This window comes from Apiospora kogelbergensis, assembly GCF_038363985.1.
Source record: "Apiospora kogelbergensis strain CBS 113332 chromosome Unknown utg000001l_segment0_segment0, whole genome shotgun sequence".
In the NCBI taxonomy this organism is placed as follows: Eukaryota; Fungi; Ascomycota; class Sordariomycetes; order Amphisphaeriales; family Apiosporaceae; genus Apiospora; species Apiospora kogelbergensis.
In genome coordinates, this window is record NW_027117418.1 from 871,705 (window position 1) to 890,768 (window position 19,064).

Here is a 19,064-nt window from a genome sequence, read left to right on the forward strand (position 1 = left end):
GGTGCAAGGAACGTTTCGCAAACCCGAGCTGGGGAAAGCCCTCCGCCACCGGTGCGGGGTTTCCGGCTTGCGGATACTCGCCGGAGCTACGCCCGGTATGACTCAGCTACTGGCCAGGTCGAGAAACGAATTGCATTACTTCTGTAGCATTGCAAATACCGACGATACACCTACGAAGATTAGAGGCATCCATCAAGCAAAGCCCTGATCCCGATGAATTGCAGTTCACATACTGAATCTAAACCCTTGGCGTTTTATTCGGTGGAAGGGGTTGCCCGACCAACTGCCATAAGGAAATCTCCAAGCCCTCGATATTTCTCATTACCGCCTCCAGGCCTAACTTCGGAAACGCCGCAGATTCCGCCGGGGCCTGGGTTTCATGTGGCAAGCCGAGAAGATCAACTCTTACGGCGTGATACGGTTCACCAGTGTGGCCATGAGTAGAAGTAGAATATGATGTGTGATGGTTTCGATTTCCGATAGTATACTGCTTAAAAAAACTGCTATTATAATCAATTCATTAAGGATGTGTCCCTTGACCCCCATTTCTATGTACGCCGTCAAACAAGTATATCAAGTACATCGCTTGATCTATTTCCTTGCATGCATTCGATTTCGTCTCTCTCTCTCTCTTTGTTGTTAGGCTGACATACTGAACAGCAAAGAAATCTATAAACTTTTAGTGAAACACCAGCATGAGATGCTCTTCAACCAGATTGCGGTGGTGCACGTGTAAGCCGACGCTTGATTTAAGCCGGCACATGGGACCTCGAGGAGGAGTTTCTACCAAAACTGGGAAACTTATTCCCAGTATTCGGTTTCTCCCGTACGCTGCCAGATGACAAGCCAGTTCCCCTTCGGCCAGTACGGACATCGCGACGCGAGGTGCAGCAGCAGCAAAGACCCGAGTGGATGACGAAGGATATGAACGTAAAGCCCACGGCAACCCACATGAAGGCCACCATCTTGTTGCCGACCTCGACTTGGATGTTCAGATCGGACTGCGACGTCAAGGCGTACTTGAACACCAGGGACATGGCAGTGCCGATCGCTGCGGCAACCGTGGATAGAATGAAGGCAATGAAAGACAGAATCCCCACGGGCATACTCCACCATCTGGAGTAAAGAACGATTGGCGCAACGAAAATCATTATGAAATCCAGGACAGTGCTGGCAAGGAAGAAGCCGAACATGATGTTCGAGGCGATGCGAAGCAAGCTGAGGATTTCGTTGACCTGGGCTGGCAAAGGAATGGATGCCCCGGCAAAGAGCTCATTTTTAAGGATTTCGACAGGGTTGAACCACCATAAAGTCTGAGGAGTCGAGCAGTATGTGATTCCCCTATTTCACTTGTTAGCCTTGCAATGCTCCCACGACGTTGGGAATGGTCAAGGGTTGGGAGTCCTTACTCATCATCGTAGCCCTCACAGAAATTCCACAACCCAACTTGATAGAAATCGTGCAGACCTAATGTGCGGGCGATGGAGTTCACGAGAGTCAGGTTAGGCACCGACTGAGGTATGATGTTGGCCATATTCAGTTTAAAGAAGTAGATATCGCCCAGCACTTTTGTTCCTTTCGTGTTTCCTATTTCGACCTGGACGCGCCAATCAGAAAACGATCTCAACGTGGATACTCAACCAGAAGCTCTCTTACCAGGACAAGAAAGATGAAAGCGAGCAAATAACAGAAGCTCGAAACGAGGGCCACATTGCGACGAGTCTTGGTCAGATTTTTCATCTGGGCGACATCTGCATCGGTCAATGCTCCTTCCTTGGAGCCGTCGGCGGCTGCAGCATTTGCGCTGCGACGCTTCCGGAAGCCGGGCAACGCCATGGCCTGAGGGTGTGTAGACGAACGGTCGCCTCAGCTGGTGATTCCGATTGTCCGTGAACTCGTGGGAACGTGAAGGCGAATACGGTTCTCTTGTCTCGTGAAACCAGAAAGAAAAGGAGTGGTCTGGGTTATCAAATCGATTGACCGGTGGCTTGGTTGAGATAATCCAGGCTACTGGGCTGGGCTGGCTTCTCAGGATACCTGAGCCCAGGGTCTTTCGCCAAAACAGCGAGCAAGGGTTCGTGACGTAAATACCAGGTAGAAGCGAAGCTGGCAGGCTGGGAGCCGCCCAGATCAAACAGGCAAGTAGCCTGAAGTACCGACAGCAAGAAGGTTAGGCCTAGTTAGTTGGGACGAAACAGCCACCGCTCCACTGAGCAAGTCGTAGTCTGGTCGCAGTGGCAGCGGTGGTAGGAGGGAGGCGGAGCAGAAGAAGGAAAAAATTGGGCGCGCATTGCGTGGCCTGCCTGACGATCCGGTCTAAACCGACCTAAAAGGTTGTCTGGCGGTTCGCGCAGACTGTGCACCGCAGCCTGCGGCCAATGGATCGATCAGCGATTGTCTGTTCTGTAGGCGCCAGGAACAGCACATATCTCGTTTCTGGGTTCAGCTTCTGTTCTGGGTTCTGCCTGTGTGGAAAAAGGTTGTGGTGGCATGGCCCGGCACGAAACTGCCGGGCACCTAAAGCAACCGACGGCAGCCCCAATAACAGCACTCAATGTTTGGGGTGTTAGGAGTTAGTTGCGGCCTCCCCCTGGCGGCAGACAATAGTGGTAGACCAGACCCCCTGATCCCCGTGTTCCTCGTATCCCTGTATCCTTACCTGAGGCTGTACCCGCGAGCATCGTATTGATAATTGGAAGTCAACCGCGAATCGATCTGCGCTGTCAAGAGATAAAATGAACCACCCGAACTCGGTGGCTGACTGGTCGGGTAGCCTGCACGTCGTGTTTCACTTGTCACCTGTCCATTAGTCATTTGCCTGTCTACATACTGTCCAAGCTGCAGCTCGTCGGTCATTTCCCTGGTGGGATATCAGAGTCTGCCTGCAGCATAAATCACCATATCCTAAGATAATCATCTACGGCGCCAGACTACTAATGCCAGATAGTGTCGTTATACGCGTGGGCCAATGGACGCTATACAGTTGGCTGGCAGCGGATACGTCATGTTTAATAGGGATCAAACCTGCCGGACCCGCGGACTGTCCAGCAAAATCCCTGCTTGACCCCCTTCCTGCAGTGCCCAGACAGAACCCAGAGACGCCCAGAACATCGCCCATAACAAACCAACAGTTTCCTGCCGTGTCCTGCAACGTAGATCCCGGTGGGCCGGCAATTGCATCTTGCCAAGTTCCTCGAGAAGAACGCGCCTCCCTGCGTTGGAGCTGCGAGATAGACTTTCTATTTTGACCCTTTTGCGGGCCTGAGAACCGTACGACCTACGACACCACCCAGCAAACTACCCAGCAACGGGGAAGCCGCCGACTCACGCCAGCCGATCGACCATCTTCTCCCAGCTTGTACCTGAAGGTTCCTTTCCCAGGAGCACGGATCGCCAGGGTCCATTGACTGGAGGCCAGACCACCACCCATCATCATCACTATCGTCATGGGATTTCTGCCAGTTACACTGTCGCTTCTACTACTTGCTCCGTGATTCACTACCTTCAGAAATTGCATCTTTTTTTCTTCAAGGTCAGGCGGCCTCTACCCACTCCTTTTAGCAATATCCAGCCCGGCTTAGCAAAGAAAGACGACGCCTCGGTCATCGGTACGGTTCTCGTTTTTGGACAACATGGTGCGTCGCTTGGGCGGCCTGCTGCTGCTAGCAGCTGCAGGCGTCTCGGGACAGACAGCAATCACTGTCGACGACCCGAGAACAACACAGACAATTTCCGGCTCTACCACGACGGAACTTGCGACACCATCGGGCCCGTATCTCTCCCTCGGCTCCCAAAAGTCGCAGGGCACCTTTTAGGCTCTCTACCCATCAGTGGTTCGACTACTGTTGGCGCAAATATTACACAAGTTAGACAATCAACGGCGACAGATACAAGGACCTATTTGACCGGCGATGCAACCTCTACCATCCCTAGCAACCACTCAACATCTGCCACCACGGCTTCTATCCCTACTTTCACCAACACGAAGCCTTGCAACAACTGGCCGGAATTTTGCAGTCGCAGATACAGCAACATTACCGAAGTCTCTTGTCATAACTCTCCTTTCATCACCAAGAAGAACCTTGCTGCCAACCAACAATATGACGTGACAGCGCAATTGGACGATGGCGTCCGCTTCCTCCAAGCCCAGATGCAGTGGCCCGCTAATGGCACCAAGCCGCATTTCTGCCATACCAGCTGTGACATCCTTGACGCTGGTCCCATCACCGACTGGTTGTCTAAGGTCAAGGATTGGGTTGTGAGACATCCGTACGATGTCATTACTATCCTCCTCGGCAACGGAAACTAGTACGTATCCCTTTTAACCGTGCTTCCAAGCATCACACAGGCTCTAACACAGAATCTAGTTCGGTACCGTCCATGTACGTGCCTTCCATCGAGGAGAGTGGACTATTGCCATTCATCTACACCCCGCCGTTGGTGCCAATGATGCTCAATGACTGGCCGACGCTGGGAGAAATGATCCTGAGCGGAAAGCGAGTTGTCATGTTTATGGACTATATGGCAAACCAGACCGAGTATCCGTGGCTACTGGATGAGTTCTCCCAGATGTGGGAGACTCCCTTTGACCCGGTTGACCAGAAATTCCCGTGCGTCGTCCAGCGGCCCCCTGATCTGGCGGAACCAGATGCTAAGAACCGCCTTTATCTTCTGAACCACAACCTGAACATTGAGATCACCCTCCTCGGCAACCAGCTCCTGGTCCCTGCCCGGACCGAGCTCAATGTCACCAACAACGTGACGGGATTCGGAAGTCTGGGAGAAGGAGCGCAAGGATGCAAGAACCAATGGGGACGAGCACCAAACTTCCTGAATGTCGACTACTACAACGTCGGTGGCTTCGCAGGATCCGCATTTGCGGCCGCGGCCAAATTCAACAACGTGACTTACGACAGGCAGTGTTGTGGCGGTAAGGCGAATGCCGCACCTGGATTGTACTCAGCACTGGATGGCACCCTTTTCTGGGTTATTGGCTTGGCAATTGGGTATCAAGTCCTATCCGGCTTCTTGGTGTGATCACCGAGATTTGGTTCGAGAACAACCGGTATTATTAGATCAAATGTTGAGGACATGGGGTCCGGCATGTCGCTCTGCACTTCTTACTCTTATTAATTTGGGCATGGCTATTGGGAGCAAGCAGGCGAAAAGTAAATATACGTAGCAGGAATTGAATAGAGCTATCCATCCAAGACACATGTGCGCCGGCAAACGTTTTGCATCAATACACTCTCTTTCGCAATTAAATCACACCCGATAGGGGTATCTCGGGGGGTATCTTGGGCCCAGTGATAACTGTGGAAGCCGTATGGGGGAGGAGTTCGTTCTGTGAGGAGTGGTTGGTGTGCTTTGACCACCAAATCTAGATTGGCTATCAGGTATGTACCTCGGTACCCACCCGGCCGGGCCAAAAGGCCAGGTGACTGATAGTGACTGATAAAGGTTGAGTGACAAATCCATTCAAGGCGCCAGTCAGCCATCCGGCCCGTCAGCCTACTAAAGACCTTTTTCTTCGCTCTCTCTTTGATCCACCATCAGCTCAGCATCCATTCTCCGTTCACCCTTTGACCAACCAGCCAACCCCAAGATCGCCTCTTTTCCCCTCTTACTTGCTTGCGCTTCTTTCTCTCCCCAACAGCCCTCCCCAACATCGTCGAACATCGTCGTGATCTGAACCATTTCCGATACTCGCGTTTGACCAGATAATCTATTTCATTTGAAAACTAGAAATCCATCAACCGATTATTGTCACCCTCGCCCGTCGCACTCGTCTTGTACTCTCGTCAACCAGGCTACCGCAGTCTCAACGGCAATGATTGCTTGGTGACCTCGCATCAATCTACATCTCTCCAGTGTAGGGTAGGAAGGGTAGCAGGTCGTGGGCTAACTGATAGTCGAGGCAGTCGGTACTTTTGGAGTGTGTTTTGCATGGATTCGGGAGGAAGATCTTCACTGCCACTTCACTAGAGTTGAATTCGGTGGTCAAGTCTGCCTTTGGCTTTGTACATCACGCTTCGCAATTTTCCACTCTTCCTTATTTCTAGGGGCTTGTTTTTTCGCAGTTCCTACTGTTCTCTCAATTACAATCAAGAAAATTGATTCCTGTCCATATTGACAGTTGGTCCCTAAAAAGCAAAGCAAAGAACAATCGACGTGGGAATCTAGAGTCGAAGGAAAAGTCATCTCTCACTAAAAAGCCCAGGGAACAGAAACAGTCCGGTCCATCACACTACTCTTTGTCGCCCTTGTCCTGCGACAACGTCCAAGAACCGACCTGACAGACCTGCCTAGAATATTAAGCCCACATCGACACAACGTACTGTGAGGTTGCCGACTACTACAACGCGCAGGTACCATTTACAACCAACATACACATTCATCACCTTGCTCCCCTAGAGGTCTGAACACCGACACAGCCCATCACGATGAGTTCGTCTGTGTTCTACAAGTTTAAGTCCCAGAAGGAGCCGTCCCGTGTCGAATTCGACGGGACTGGTATCTCCGTCTGGGAACTCAAGCGTGATATCATCAAACAGAGCGGCCTCGGCGACGGCACCGATTTCGACCTCTTCATCTACGCCGAGGATTATACTGAAGAATACAGTGATGACACGACCATCATCCCTAGATCGACAACGGTTGTCGCCCGTCGGCAGCCGGCCACAAAACCCGGCGCTGGTCGAGCCGCAAGATACGTCACAGGCAAAATGCCCGTCAACGCCAGAAATTCGTCACGTCGAGAACAGCATACCAAGGTTGTCAAGCCCTCGACCGCCGGGCTCGAGCAGATGAGTACGGCGTTGACGGAGGAAGAGAAGCTGGCAGCCATCTTTCAGGTCCAGTCAGACCAGTGGCAGGCCCAGCAGGAAGAGATGGCCCACCAGGCACCTGTCTACAAGCCCGGTGCCAAGAAGCCAGCCAATGTTCCCGACCACGATCCCCCAACGGATATGTTTGTTTCCGGTGTGGGAGAAAGGGTCATTGGATCCAGGTGTGCCCTACGAACGACGACCCAGAGTTCGACAATAAGCCTAGGGTCAAGCGGACCACTGGTATTCCTCGGTCATTCTTGAAAACGGTTGACAAGTCTGCGCTTCAGCAGAACGAAGGCGAGGATGGTGTGAAACCACTCGCAGGTCTCATGGTCAACGCCGAGGGCGACTATGTTATTGCAGAGCCTGACAAGGCTTCGTGGGAACAGTTCCAGGCCAAGACAAAGACTTCAGCTGCGGCTCAGAAAGCGGCATCGGAGGAGGACAAGGAGTTGGAGGAAAAGGGACTGCTTTGCGCTGTCGACAAGAAGCTGTTTATAGACCCAATGATGACACCGTGTTGCGAGAAGACATATTGCAATGACTGCATCACTAATGCTCTCATTGAGAGTGACTTTGTCTGTCCTGCTTGCCAGACAGAGGGTGTCCTCATTGATGACCTGAAGCCAGATGAGGAAGCTTCTAAGAAGATTCAGGAGCACTTAAAAGAGAAGGAAATAGCTAAGACCAAGGAGCGCTCCAAGAGTCCTCCCGCTGCGCAGTCTCCCAAACAGGCATCACCAGTGCCGAATGACGGAGCGGCATCTGCGGATGCTGCCGCTAAGAAGCCTGAGAACAGTGCTGCCAGTGCTGATAATACCGACAAGACGAAGTCGCCTACGCCAAGTACATCACAAGTCAAATCACCGCAGGCTGATACATCGAACCATACAGCTCCAGCCAACCCATCTGCAAACGGCGCATCTAAGGCGGAAACCGAAAATGCCGTTTCCAAGAAGCGGCCGGCTGATGATATTCTCGAAAATCCTAAGATACCCAAGGCCCCCAAGGCTATGCAGAAGGCCCAGGCGGCCCGTGAGATGCAGCAGAATATGATGGGTGGTATGATGCCCAACATGATGATGAACCCTATGATGGGCATGAATGGTATGAACGGCTTCCCGAACATGCCCATGGGTATGCCTATGGGCATGCCTATGATGCCTAACATGGGGATGGGTATGATGAACCCCATGATGGGCATGAACGGCTTCAACCAGGGCGGGTTCCCCAATATGAATGGTGGCTTTGGTAACTTTGGCGGAAACATGGGCATGGGCAATAACAACCATCACAACAATAACAACAACATGAATGGATTCCAACAACAGTATCCGAACAGAGCCAACTTCAACCAGCCTGGCAATGAGGAAGATGCCTACTTCCGCAAGCCCGTCAACCCTGGCCGTCATCAGAACAGGCAGCGGAGGAATCGGCCCAGCGACTACAGGGAGCTCTGAGTGCTTGCCTTTTTGCCCTTCGACACGCTTGTATAATACACACCATCTTCTCACACTCAACAACAACCTGTCCGTGCCCTTCTGTGGTGCGCACAAGGACGAAAATACGACATGACATCAGATTGGACCTGCGTTTTCCAATCGACATCGGCGTTGCATCAAGGAATATTTGGAGGGGGAAGCGGATTAAGTTCTAGTCATCATGAAAACCAACCCAGTGGGGCGTCTGTCTGCATGCATACACTGGACATCGATATTTGGCAGCTGAATTTGAAGATACGAGGGAAGGGAAACCAACAAACAGTCCCAGGATGGATGGACTGTATGAGGCGTTGAAGGCGTTTCACGGTATCGTGCGACAGGGGGTATTTGATCGAAATCAACCAGGTGTTGCCATCAAGGGGAGTGTTTTCCCCCCATATATAAAGGGACTGTGGCGCACTACGAAGTCCAGCCCTTTTTGAGAAATCCATAGCGAATCAATCAAGGCATATGAATTTCTCTCCATGTTTCCAGTATTCAAAAGTATTCGTGATTTGTTCCGTGTTCTATTTCCCAGCCTTCTGTTATCGGCCATCTACAACTAACTGCATAGGCTGGCTATCTAGCATCCAATCAACCATGGCTTCGACTCCAGTGCTTAACAGAGGTGGTTCCGGTGTATAGTAACAACGCCTAACCTGCTCCAATAAAATCATTGCATCGTGAACGTGTCCAGGCTTGACTTCCATTATGTTTTCTTTATTCATAAGATCGGTATCAAGCACTATCTTTCCCCCTCTACTCCGGCGGGACGTACGGGTTCACCAGCATATCGCTGAAGCGCTCGAGCTTCTCCTTGCCGCGGACCTCCTCGACGAGCAGGGGCATGCGGACGACGTTGAACTCGTCGTAGAGCTCCTCGATCTGGTCGAGGTACTTCTTCTGCATCTTGCGGCGGGCGTTGCACTGGTCGCAGCCGCTCGAGGCCTTGGGGAAGAGCAGCTGGTTGACGACGATGCAGTGGGTGTCGATGCCGTAGGTGGCGAGCTCCTGGATCATGCGCTCCGTCTCGTAGAGCGAGAGGAACTCGGCGATGCAGACGCAGACGAAGGTCGTCAGGTTCTCGTCCTTGAACTGCGTGTTGACCTCGCTGATGGTGGCGCGCAGGCCCTCGAGCTTCTCCATCATCTCGTTGAGGTTCTGGCCGTTGGGCAGCGACCCGTTGGCCCCCAGGAACCCGTTCAGCAGCGGGCCGTACTGCGACGACAGCTGCGAGATCTTGGCCAGCGCCTTCTCGAGCACCGACGGGAACTGCAGGAACCGCAGCGTGTGGCCCGTCGGCGCCGTGTCGAAGATAATGGTCTCGTACGAGAGCGACTTGACCTGCTTCAGGACCTCGGCGAAGGACATGGCCTCATCGATACCGGGGATCTGCAAGCCAGGTGGGAAGTTCCGTTAGCACAGGCAAGTTCTTTCTTGTTTTGTATGTAATGTAGCGAAAGCAAAGCAAAGCACGCAAACGTACCGCGAAAGCCAGCTCCTGCATCATGCCGCCCATGCCGCCGGCCAGCGGGTCGGCGTTGGACTCGTCGCCCTGGCCGGCGAGCAGGTCCTGGATGCTGCCGTTGGGGTCGATCTCCATGGCGCTGAGGTTGTCGAAGCCGTCGATGAGGCGGGCCTCCTTGCCGAACTTCTGCGAGAAGGCGTCCGACAGGTTGTGGGCGGGGTCGGTCGAGATGAGCAGCACGGAGCGGCGCACCTTGGCCAGCTGGATGGCGAGCGAGCACGACGTCGTCGTCTTGCCCACACCGCCCTTGCCGCCGACGAAGATCCAGCGCAGCGACTTTTGGTCCAGGATGGACTGCAGCGTCGGCTCGAGGCCGTCGTCGGCCGAGACTACGGCGGTGGAGGCCATTTTCGTTTTTCGGGATAAATCGTAGGTGGCGTGGGTTTCGCGTATGTGTATAGCGTTGTCGCGAGCGAGAACGAGTGGTATGGTTTGGTTTGTAGGGTCTACGTGTACTTGGAAATGACTGACGCAGAATCAGGATAGGTACTTCCCGATAATTGGTGGACAGCGGTGGAATACCTTGGACGTCTCTAGTATTAAATTGATCTGTACCACATGCAAGGGCCCCTACGTAATCTAGTGCCCCTCCATTCCGTCTAACATCCAATGGCGGGGTACCCTGGTTCGTGAGTATAGCAGATGCCACTATATTCCTGGGAGTATTGAGTTCACGGTGGATTGCAACTACTGGCTACTATAGTAGAGTACCCTTGAGAAACAGAATAAAACATTGAACTATTAACCTACTGGGGAACTTGCAACAGTAGCTTTCCAGTAGTCTTCCGACTCTCCAGGTCAATGTGAGCCTGCTTAGCATTCTCCAGCTGATAGGTGCTCGTCTTCTCCAACTTCACAATGCCCTTCTCGATCATTCCGAGTAGCTCGGTCGCGTACGTGTGGTACTCCTCGGCCGTGACCAAGTAGCCGAAGAGCGTAGGCCGCATCAGCTTCAGGTTCTTCGCCGGCGTCCCGGCGCTGAGCCGAAGGGGGTCGACCGGCGGGACCGCGCCGCTGGCGTTCCCAAAGACGCAGAGAGTGGCCTTCCTCGCGGCCAGCTGCAGGTCGGCCTCGAACGTGGCGGCCCCCACGCCGTCGAAGACGCAGTCGATGCCGTGGCCCTCGGTGATCTTCATGACCTCGGCCACGATCTCGTCGCCCGTCTTGCGCGAGCTGATGACCCACTGCGCGCCGTTCTTCTTGGCCGTTTCCATCTTCTCGGGCGTCCCCGCCGTGCCGATGACCTTGGCACCGATGGACGAGCACATCTCGCAGAGGATCGAGCCGACGCCGCCGGCCGCGGCGTGCACGAGGATCCAGTCGCCGGCCTTGACCGGGTAGGCCTCACGGATGAAGGTCAGCGCCGTCAGTCCCTGGAGGAGCGAGGCCGCGGCCGTCTGGGTCGAGATGCTGTCCGGCAGCTTGATGCAAGTGTGGGGGGAGATGACATTGTACTGCGCGTACGAGCCACGGGTGGAACTCAAATAGCCCACGCGATCGCCAGGCTTGAAGTTCGAGACGGATGGGTGCACGTCAACGACAATGCCACCGGCCTCGCCGCCCGTGATCATGGGCATGGGCGCCTTGTAGAGCCCCTTTCGGAAGTAGCTATTCTCGCCATAGTCAGCAACGGCCTGGGGAATAATACGAGGGGCACGACTCACGTGTCGATGTAGTTGACGCCAACCCATTCGTTTTTGACAAGGATTTTACCTTCGCTCAGTTGAGGCACTGCAAGATCTGTCTTCCACTTGAGGACCTCGGCGTCACCCGGCTCCTCGATGAGGATGCCGGACATGGTCTTGGGGATCGATGCCATGGTTGCGTATCTGTAGCACTTGTAGAGCAAGATCAAACGGATTAGAAGCAAAGTGGATAGAGAGATGATGGCTCGCCCGTGGGTGTTATCACGGCTGTAGTGAGTATGTATGGATTTGTAATGTGTTGGAGGCTCGCAACTCCGAGCGGCGGGGTAAGCCGGGTGGAGGAGGAGGCCAATACTATTATTATCTACGGCAGCTACGGCAGCTCTCAAGGTTGGGCCTTGCGACCTCCGGGCATGGTTTTGGAGGTTCGCGTGCATACACGACTGAATTGCCAAGCCTCGCTTTGTACCTACATATGCAAGCGGCGGTTTCCCTTGTTCTTGTTCCATCACGGCCAGTGCCAGGTACGGCAGGCGCCAGAGGCTATCTAAATCGAATCCCACCCCCAGCATTGAAGAAAGAAAGAAGGTGATACCAAGGACACTGACATTGGCACAGTTTGGTACGAGGTGGGGGCGGGGCAGGGGTTACGTATGTTGGTGACTATATCGTTAGCAAGCCAGCCCGTCAGGTACGCATCCGCGGGGGCGGGCGGACTCCGATAGGCAGTCACGGCTGACAACATTCAATCTACGTGTTACTTGTATCAACAGACTCAGCCCTGTGTCGAGTAAACAGCAAGGCTGAGTAGGGCCCCCTCCTAGAAAAGTGAGATTTTGAAGTCGGTACCGGGAGAGGATTGTTGTTTTATATTCAACGAAGAAGAGAAGTTGAAAGAGTGCTAACAACACCAATAAGCTCTAGCTTGGATACTCTCTCCTCCTCCTCCTCCTTTTACCTCTGTACCCCACTGTCCGACTACACGCAGACAAACCTACATCGTAGCACAGCATATATCACCACAACCAGTAAGCAAACCACAGATATCACCACCAAACCTTCCAGGTTGGGGACATCATGCCTAAAATCGCCTTTTCGGGACCGTGACTGACCAGGGAATAGGAACCCCACTCATATCAACAAACCAACCCCGACCATGGCAGAAGTCGTCAAGGACAAAGACGCCATCACTTGCCACATCCTGGACACCAGCGTCGGGAAGCCGGCGCGCGGGGTGCGGGTGCGGCTCGAGGGCGGGCACGCACCGCTCAAGACGTTCGAGTCGCAGACGGACGACGACGGCCGCATCAAGGCCTGGCTGCCCTTCAGCACCGACCGCGACTCGGGCGACGTGCCCACCTTCAGCCTCGACGACGTGCTGAGCGAGGTCGAGTCCACCTCCGTCTGGACCCTCCGCTTCGACACGGGCGCCTACTTCGGCGAGGGGAACACCTTCTTCCCCGAGGTCGTCGTCACCTTCTCCGTCCAGAAGGGCCAGCACTACCACGTGCCCTTGCTGCTGGCGCCGTACAGCTACTCGACGTACCGGGGGAGCTGAGAGGGGTGAGGCGAAGGGGGGGTGTTGGACTGGATGGTGAAGGGGACGTTGTCTGATTTGAGGAACCTTGGGCTCGATGGCGCTTCGTCCCGGCTCGATTGTGAAAGTCTTCATCAAAAAGGCACCCTGTGTTCATTACTATTTCATCTCAAGATACTAAACGCAGGTATATGCCAGACCGGTACTTAGTTCTATAGTTGGACTATTTGGGTGTCTAATACTGAAAGCTTCTCCTGCATATCTAATTTGCCAAATATGTTGGGGCGAATGCAATCTCCGAGTGCCTCCAGTTCCTACACGAGATGGACTTATAGATGCAATGTATCTTTGTAGAGCGTCGGCTTTCCTGCTTGTGCTTTAACTGTCTAGTGGGAAAGCTCTATGCCTTCTTGAAGAGTAAGACCACGGCTTTTACAGAGACACCACTGAGCTTATGCTATTGCTAGACCGTAAATCTTAGGAGTTTGAGTCTCGTCCCTCTTATGTGTAGTAAACCTGGGTATTTGTCTCCTTTTCTATAATCTAGACTGACAGGTGGGTAACCAATTAGGCCGATGGCGGCGCGTAAAGCGCCCGCCTGGCCTTGATGTAATCCTCTCGCTCCGCGTCATACGCCGGCCACAATTCCGAGAGGGTCGCCGGTTTCTCCGCGCCGGGCAGCCAGACGTCTGGGTCGATGGTGCGCACCTTGGCCAAGCGCGGCAGCGCCAGGCTCGCGCCGTCCGGCAGGCCCTCGCGCTCCAGCCGGTCCATGGCGGCCAGCTGCTGCGGGCTCGCGGCGCCGCGCATGCGCGCCCAGAACGCCTCGTCCGACAGCGTCCACAGCTCCGCCTCCCGCACCGCCCCCTGCTGGATCAGCGACTTCATCAGCTCCGCCGTCCGCGTGTACAGGTCGCCGTGCGACGGGTTGCCCCAGACGTCGCGGTCGCAGGCGGTGTAGGCCCGCGCCAGCGCGAGCGCGAGCGCCGTGTCCTCGTCCCGCAGCACCAGGTACCTCTCGGGGGCGTCGACGCCTGGCCACGCTCGTAGTGCGACGATGACGCGCTGCGCGTCCGCCAGCGCCATGTGGCCCAGGCCCACCACGTCCCGCAGCGCGTAGTCGAGGCGGTCGGCGCAGAGGCGCGGCGCGGGCTGCTCGACGAGCGGGTACTGCTCCTCGTCGAGGGGGTCGCGGGGCAGGTCCCGGAAGCCGTGGCGGGCCAGGATGTCGCGGATGGGCGTGAAGTCGCGGACGTAGCGCATCTTGTGGACCTCGTGGAAGGAGCCGGCGTCGTCCGGGCCCGACGCCATGGCGAAGTCGACGACGTGGCTCATGGTCGTGTGGCTCACGTCGTGCAGCAGGGCGGCGACCTGCTCGGCCACGCTCGCGCCCACGTGCCGCACCAGCAGCATGGCGCCCACCGTGTGCTCGAGCCGCGTCACCTTGGGCGTCAGGCCCAGCAGGCCCGAGATGCCGTGCTGGTGGACGCCGGCCAGGCGCGCCAGAGCCGTGGAGCGCAGCAGCTCGTTCAGCACCGGCTCCCGGACCGTTACGGTGCCGTATAGCTCGTCGCGGATGACGACGACGGGTGCTCCTTCGCCTTGGCTGAACTCGTGGGTCTGGAACCGGCCGGCCCGCAGGGGGGAGAAGATGCAGATGTCGAGTCCATGGTTCGGGTCGTATGATACTGCGTGCTTTGGTAGTTGCTGCGTGATAGTCGGTTCGCTAGTACCGAGGATCTCCGGACGGCGTGCGAGACTTCACGATGGCAAGGCAGCAACCGCTTCCCTAATAAGGCGCCACTGCTATAACCACGACCCCACTTGCGACAACTAAACAACGAACAAGTCAGAGGGAGTGCCCGCTTGTTGCTATACCCACAAATCATGGAATATTCGATCGTCGGTGAGTCTATGGTACTATTTATGGTGGTGAGGAGTGTTTGGAATTTGGTACATTTATTTATGCTTGGTAATTGGGTCGAATGGCCGTTTGCAGCGCCCCGAGCTTCCCACGTTGCACATCGCACATCTTAGCTCAGATTCAGGGGGTCTATGGTTTGCTACTTTGGGATGTTTGCCAACCCAAACCCTTTCTTTATGGCTCAATTCTCTTGTAAGATAGCCATTTGTATTCTAAATTACTGTAGAATAGGCGCCGTGGTTATGTATACCCTCTGCTAAGTATTGAATGAATCTCATAGCATGTGCGACTAGAACCACGATTAGGACAGGTCGATTTAGGTTTGCGACTTGTTCGAACCGCCCGTGAGATACGAACAGCAAATATAGTATCATCAGACACAGAAATCCGCTGTAACTTGGGAAATGATGACGACCTAGTGGTATTTCTTCCATTGGGGAGCCCTTGAAATTTGCTATTACTAGAAATACCAATGGAATCAAGTGCCTTTTATATAAATGTTGGTGTACAGTTTGTTCATAGAAGCAAGAAGATATAACACAGGAGCAACATGTGTCAAGACGCACTAACTATCTCATCATGTCACCATGGTAGCCTCGGGTGTGTGACTTGATCTACCCAGTCTGGCCAAATGATACTATAGCGATATTGCATAACCATACACACCTAATCAACTAACGTTATCCTGAGTAGCCGGGATATTCTTCCTCTTGACAAGTCTCACCCAGCGCCTGCGCCGCCACTCACCCCTTCTCCCTTCGAAGTCTTCGCCTTCCTCCCAGCTCGGCTTTGGCACTGTGGCCTTGCCCTTGCCCTTGTTAGGAGTTGTCTCCGGCTGCACATCCTGATCCTCAACCAAGCCGACCTTGTCTGCCGCACTCTCATCGAAAATATCATACACCCATCTCTCTCCTTCCGTCTCAACCTCAACTCCCGTGATGATGCGTTCTTCCACCCACTCTCTACTCCAAAGATCCAGAGCCCATTTCTTCTCGCTCCACTCCCAGCCTTGCGGTGGCTGTACATCTTCGAAGAACCTCGTGCCCGTCGACCGCTCACCAGCTATTCTGGCGGCGGACAGCGGGTCATACGGCGACGGGCTGAACAGCCATGCCTCCCATTCGCCGTCAGGCCCAGAAAGTCGCTGCAGTTCAAAGATCTCGACCTCTCGTGTCTCGGGTGCACCGTCAAGAATCACGTCGCCCTCGATGAATTTCTCCGCCCAAGTTCGAGCCTTCTCTTCATTTTCCTTAAACTGATTCCCATGCGTGCTCTGAAGCTGCTTTTGGACAGCTGGGTGTCCCATAACAGTCGCGGCCCATCCGCCAACCAAGAAGATGAATCGCCAGGGCAAAGTGTTGGAAGCCACACTTAACAACAAACAAGCCGCAAACAGGACAACGAAGATAGCACTGCTCAGGGCTTCATCGCTGAAGTTGAGGCGGGGAACCAACATCGTGACGACTGCATCGTTGAGTTGACTGAAGTCTTCCATGCTGTTTTGCAGATCTCGCATGTTGCGGAAGAAATCGCGACTGAGCTCCTTGACGGGCTTCACAGTCCTTGCGGGCGCGAGAGGAGGACCGTATGGCGAGTAACCTATGGCCTGGTCGCTCGTAAGACTGAATGGTGCTGCTGGATGACGATCGACGAAGTATGGAATCATGACACCGACAAGAAGGATAGCTAGTGGAAGTAACGGGATTAAAGACGGGTCTAGGCACACAAACGTGAACACGGCCAAGAAGGACAGGGTATGCGTGGGATGTCGCCAGGAAAGAAGCCGGATGGCGCGGGCCTGAAAGACGAAAACGACTCCAATGCGACTGTTGAAGCGCCTGAAGTTGTTTGACATGGTAGGGAGGTTGAAGTTGGGGCGCTCGACGCCCGGGGGGCCACCACCACTTTTGGCGACATCCTCAGGAGGGTATGCGCCGCCTTCTTGGAGTACCTGGGTCAGAACCTTCTCGACCAACAGATCCTGGATGTTGGCTTTGTCCTTCAACGCCGAGATGCGCTCCCGGAGGCCGCGTCGTCGAGGCATAGATGAGTCGGCCTCTGGTGAACTGGGTTCCTGAGCGGAAGTCTCATCGTGTTTTGAGCCAGACGGTTGTCCTGAGCCCGAGCCCGAGCCATCTAATTTGACTGTGGGTATGGGATCATCACGGTTGACAAAGACATCTTGGGTAAATTCGTGATCCATATGGAACGACTATTTGGCTGAACCAATCTTGTTGTCTGGGGAGACGATGACGTATTTGTGGTTGATACACGGCTCCGACTAGCCCGCGAAGAGCATCACTTTGGATGGCGCTGATGAAGGCGGTGATGGTTCCGAGTCCGCAGGTGTTTTCCAAGATAGCAATGCAAGCTGGGTATGTCCGGCGAGGGCGAGGGATGAACGAGACTTGTCGATTGCTGGTAGATGTCACATGTCATCTCGACTGATGGGCTGACACAGGATTGGCTGCAGCCTGTGCTTGGTGCTGCAAGTAGCCTGAGTCTACAGGCGCCTTTGCATCCGGCATTTTGTTTCGTGGGGCCGTTAGCGGGGTCGACCACCCCTGCCATCCCACTGGGCTACCCTGCTTACCCCCTGTATCTTTTTCGCAACTGCGCTAACAAACGACTGAGTGTACTGAAGATCAATTGATTGATGAAGCTTTAAATTTTCGAAACTCCATCATCCCACCCTGCTCGACCACAACGCCGCAAGCCGTTGCGACAACCCCCACGATGCCCATAACAATCCTCCAGCCCTCTTTGGCACCGCCGCCAAAGCCTCGTAACGACGATGCTTCGGACTCGGACTCAGAAGGCGGCGCCGATCTCGAAGGAGACATCGCCATGGGCCGCCCAGCCAAAAGAGCACGCACCCAAGACTCCTCCATAATGACGCCTGGCGAGATAATAACCGACGACCCCCAATGGATGCGGTACGCACCACCATAGTGGCTCGAGATGTCTTAGAAATAATGCTGACGTCCTCTTAGTGGCCACGGTACCTACGTCATCCCCGGCGCGCAATCCAACACCATATTGTCTTCTGTTGCCGGTACCTTAGCCAAGACCAACAAGCTGCTCTCCGTCCGACCGCTGCGCGCCCGCTACACCCCGAAATCGGCGACCTGGTCGTCGGCCGCATAGTCGAAGTGCAGGCGAAGAGGTGGCGCGTGGACGTGGGCGGAACCCTGCTGGCTCAGCTCCCCCTGTCGGCCATCAACCTGCCCGGCGGCATCCAGCGACGACGTACCGAGACGGACGAGCTGCAGATCCGGACCTTCTTCAGCGAGGGCGAGCTGCTCGTGGCCGAGGTGCAGCAGCTCTACAACGACGGCGCCGCGGTCCTGCACACACGCAGTCTGAAGTACGGCAAGCTGCGCAACGGCGTCTTCATGTCTGTCGCGGGCGTGGGCGGCGGCGGCGGCGTCGTGCGCGCGCGCCGACAGGCGTTCACGCTGGACATCTCCGGTACCGACGAGGTCAGCGGCAGCGAGAAGATCGACGTCGTCCTCGGCGTCAACGGCTACATCTGGATCAGCAAACACATCGAGGGCGAGGGCGCGGCCGCTGAGTCGTCGGGCCCCGGCATCACGCGGATCGAGGAGAGCGTGGGCTTGAACGTTTACTCGAGCCAGAACGACATCATACCCGTCGACACAATGCGCGAGATTGCGCGCGTGAGGGGCGTCATCACGGCACTGGTCGAGAACGGGCTCAGGGTGGACGAGGAGATGGTGATCAAGGGGTACCAGGAGGCCGTCGAGATGGCCAAGGAAGAACCGGATAGCGCAGATACCCTCTGGTTAGGCGGCGAAAGGGGTAAGAGGCTCACGAATGCTCTTGTTGGGCGGTGATGAAAGCCCCATGTCCAAGAGTAGCTATGACCATGAATATGATTATACCAGAGCACAATGTTCAGTTTTGCTCGTATTCAGTATGGTGACCTGTAATAAACCCTTCTCTTTATATCAATTTCTGCCATCTTAGCCTCAAAACCCCTCCGGCCTCTCAACGAATCTCACATGGGTGAGTGTAACGTAGACATACCGACGACCACATCGGGGTTATTTGTTATAGACAGGCTTCCCACTTCCCCATATGCAGTGGTACTTATT

At 54.7% G+C, this 19,064-nt stretch overlaps 9 protein-coding genes across 9 annotated transcripts; 4 read left to right on the forward strand and 5 right to left on the reverse strand.

The window, feature by feature from the left end:
• Positions 1-749: 749 nt before the first annotated feature.
• On the reverse strand, positions 750-1,836 carry PG998_000298 (uncharacterized protein; the record flags this gene model as incomplete). The annotated part of the gene is made up of 3 exons (XM_066867116.1): positions 750-1,341; positions 1,410-1,597; positions 1,657-1,836. The coding sequence occupies 3 exons, from the start codon at positions 1,834-1,836 to the stop codon at positions 750-752; spliced, it is 960 nt and encodes a 319-aa protein (XP_066735531.1).
• A 1,796-nt stretch (positions 1,837-3,632) lies between these two features.
• Positions 3,633-5,037, forward strand: PG998_000299 (uncharacterized protein; the record flags this gene model as incomplete). The annotated part of the gene is made up of 3 exons (XM_066867117.1): positions 3,633-3,796; positions 3,895-4,308; positions 4,368-5,037. 3 exons carry the CDS (start codon positions 3,633-3,635, stop codon positions 5,035-5,037), a joined length of 1,248 nt encoding a protein of 415 aa, XP_066735532.1.
• A 1,406-nt stretch (positions 5,038-6,443) lies between these two features.
• On the forward strand, positions 6,444-8,290 carry PG998_000300 (DWNN domain-containing protein; the record flags this gene model as incomplete). The annotated part of the gene is given in 2 exon segments (XM_066867118.1): positions 6,444-6,995; positions 7,010-8,290. 2 exon segments carry the CDS (start codon positions 6,444-6,446, stop codon positions 8,288-8,290), a joined length of 1,833 nt encoding a protein of 610 aa, XP_066735533.1.
• Positions 8,291-9,070: 780 nt separating this feature from the next.
• PG998_000301 (anion-transporting ATPase) lies at positions 9,071-10,187 on the reverse strand (the record flags this gene model as incomplete). Its single annotated transcript, XM_066867119.1, has 2 exons — positions 9,071-9,703; positions 9,798-10,187. 2 exons carry the CDS (start codon positions 10,185-10,187, stop codon positions 9,071-9,073), a joined length of 1,023 nt encoding a protein of 340 aa, XP_066735534.1.
• Positions 10,188-10,585: 398 nt separating this feature from the next.
• PG998_000302 (quinone oxidoreductase) lies at positions 10,586-11,658 on the reverse strand (the record flags this gene model as incomplete). The annotated part of the gene is made up of 2 exons (XM_066867120.1): positions 10,586-11,447; positions 11,504-11,658. The coding sequence occupies 2 exons, from the start codon at positions 11,656-11,658 to the stop codon at positions 10,586-10,588; spliced, it is 1,017 nt and encodes a 338-aa protein (XP_066735535.1).
• Positions 11,659-12,641: 983 nt separating this feature from the next.
• On the forward strand, positions 12,642-13,043 carry PG998_000303 (uncharacterized protein; the record flags this gene model as incomplete). The annotated part of the gene is made up of 1 exon (XM_066867121.1): positions 12,642-13,043. The coding sequence occupies one exon, from the start codon at positions 12,642-12,644 to the stop codon at positions 13,041-13,043; it is 402 nt and encodes a 133-aa protein (XP_066735536.1).
• Positions 13,044-13,589: 546 nt separating this feature from the next.
• On the reverse strand, positions 13,590-15,054 carry PG998_000304 (uncharacterized protein; the record flags this gene model as incomplete). Its single annotated transcript, XM_066867122.1, has 2 exons — positions 13,590-14,710; positions 15,039-15,054. The coding sequence occupies 2 exons, from the start codon at positions 15,052-15,054 to the stop codon at positions 13,590-13,592; spliced, it is 1,137 nt and encodes a 378-aa protein (XP_066735537.1).
• A 562-nt stretch (positions 15,055-15,616) lies between these two features.
• Positions 15,617-17,149, reverse strand: PG998_000305 (integral peroxisomal membrane peroxin domain-containing protein; the record flags this gene model as incomplete). The annotated part of the gene is made up of 1 exon (XM_066867123.1): positions 15,617-17,149. One exon carries the CDS (start codon positions 17,147-17,149, stop codon positions 15,617-15,619), a length of 1,533 nt encoding a protein of 510 aa, XP_066735538.1.
• Positions 17,150-17,682: 533 nt separating this feature from the next.
• On the forward strand, positions 17,683-18,803 carry PG998_000306 (exosome complex exonuclease RRP4; the record flags this gene model as incomplete). Its single annotated transcript, XM_066867124.1, is given in 3 exon segments — positions 17,683-17,882; positions 17,940-18,001; positions 18,016-18,803. 3 exon segments carry the CDS (start codon positions 17,683-17,685, stop codon positions 18,801-18,803), a joined length of 1,050 nt encoding a protein of 349 aa, XP_066735539.1.
• Between the last annotated feature and the right edge of the window lie 261 nt (positions 18,804-19,064).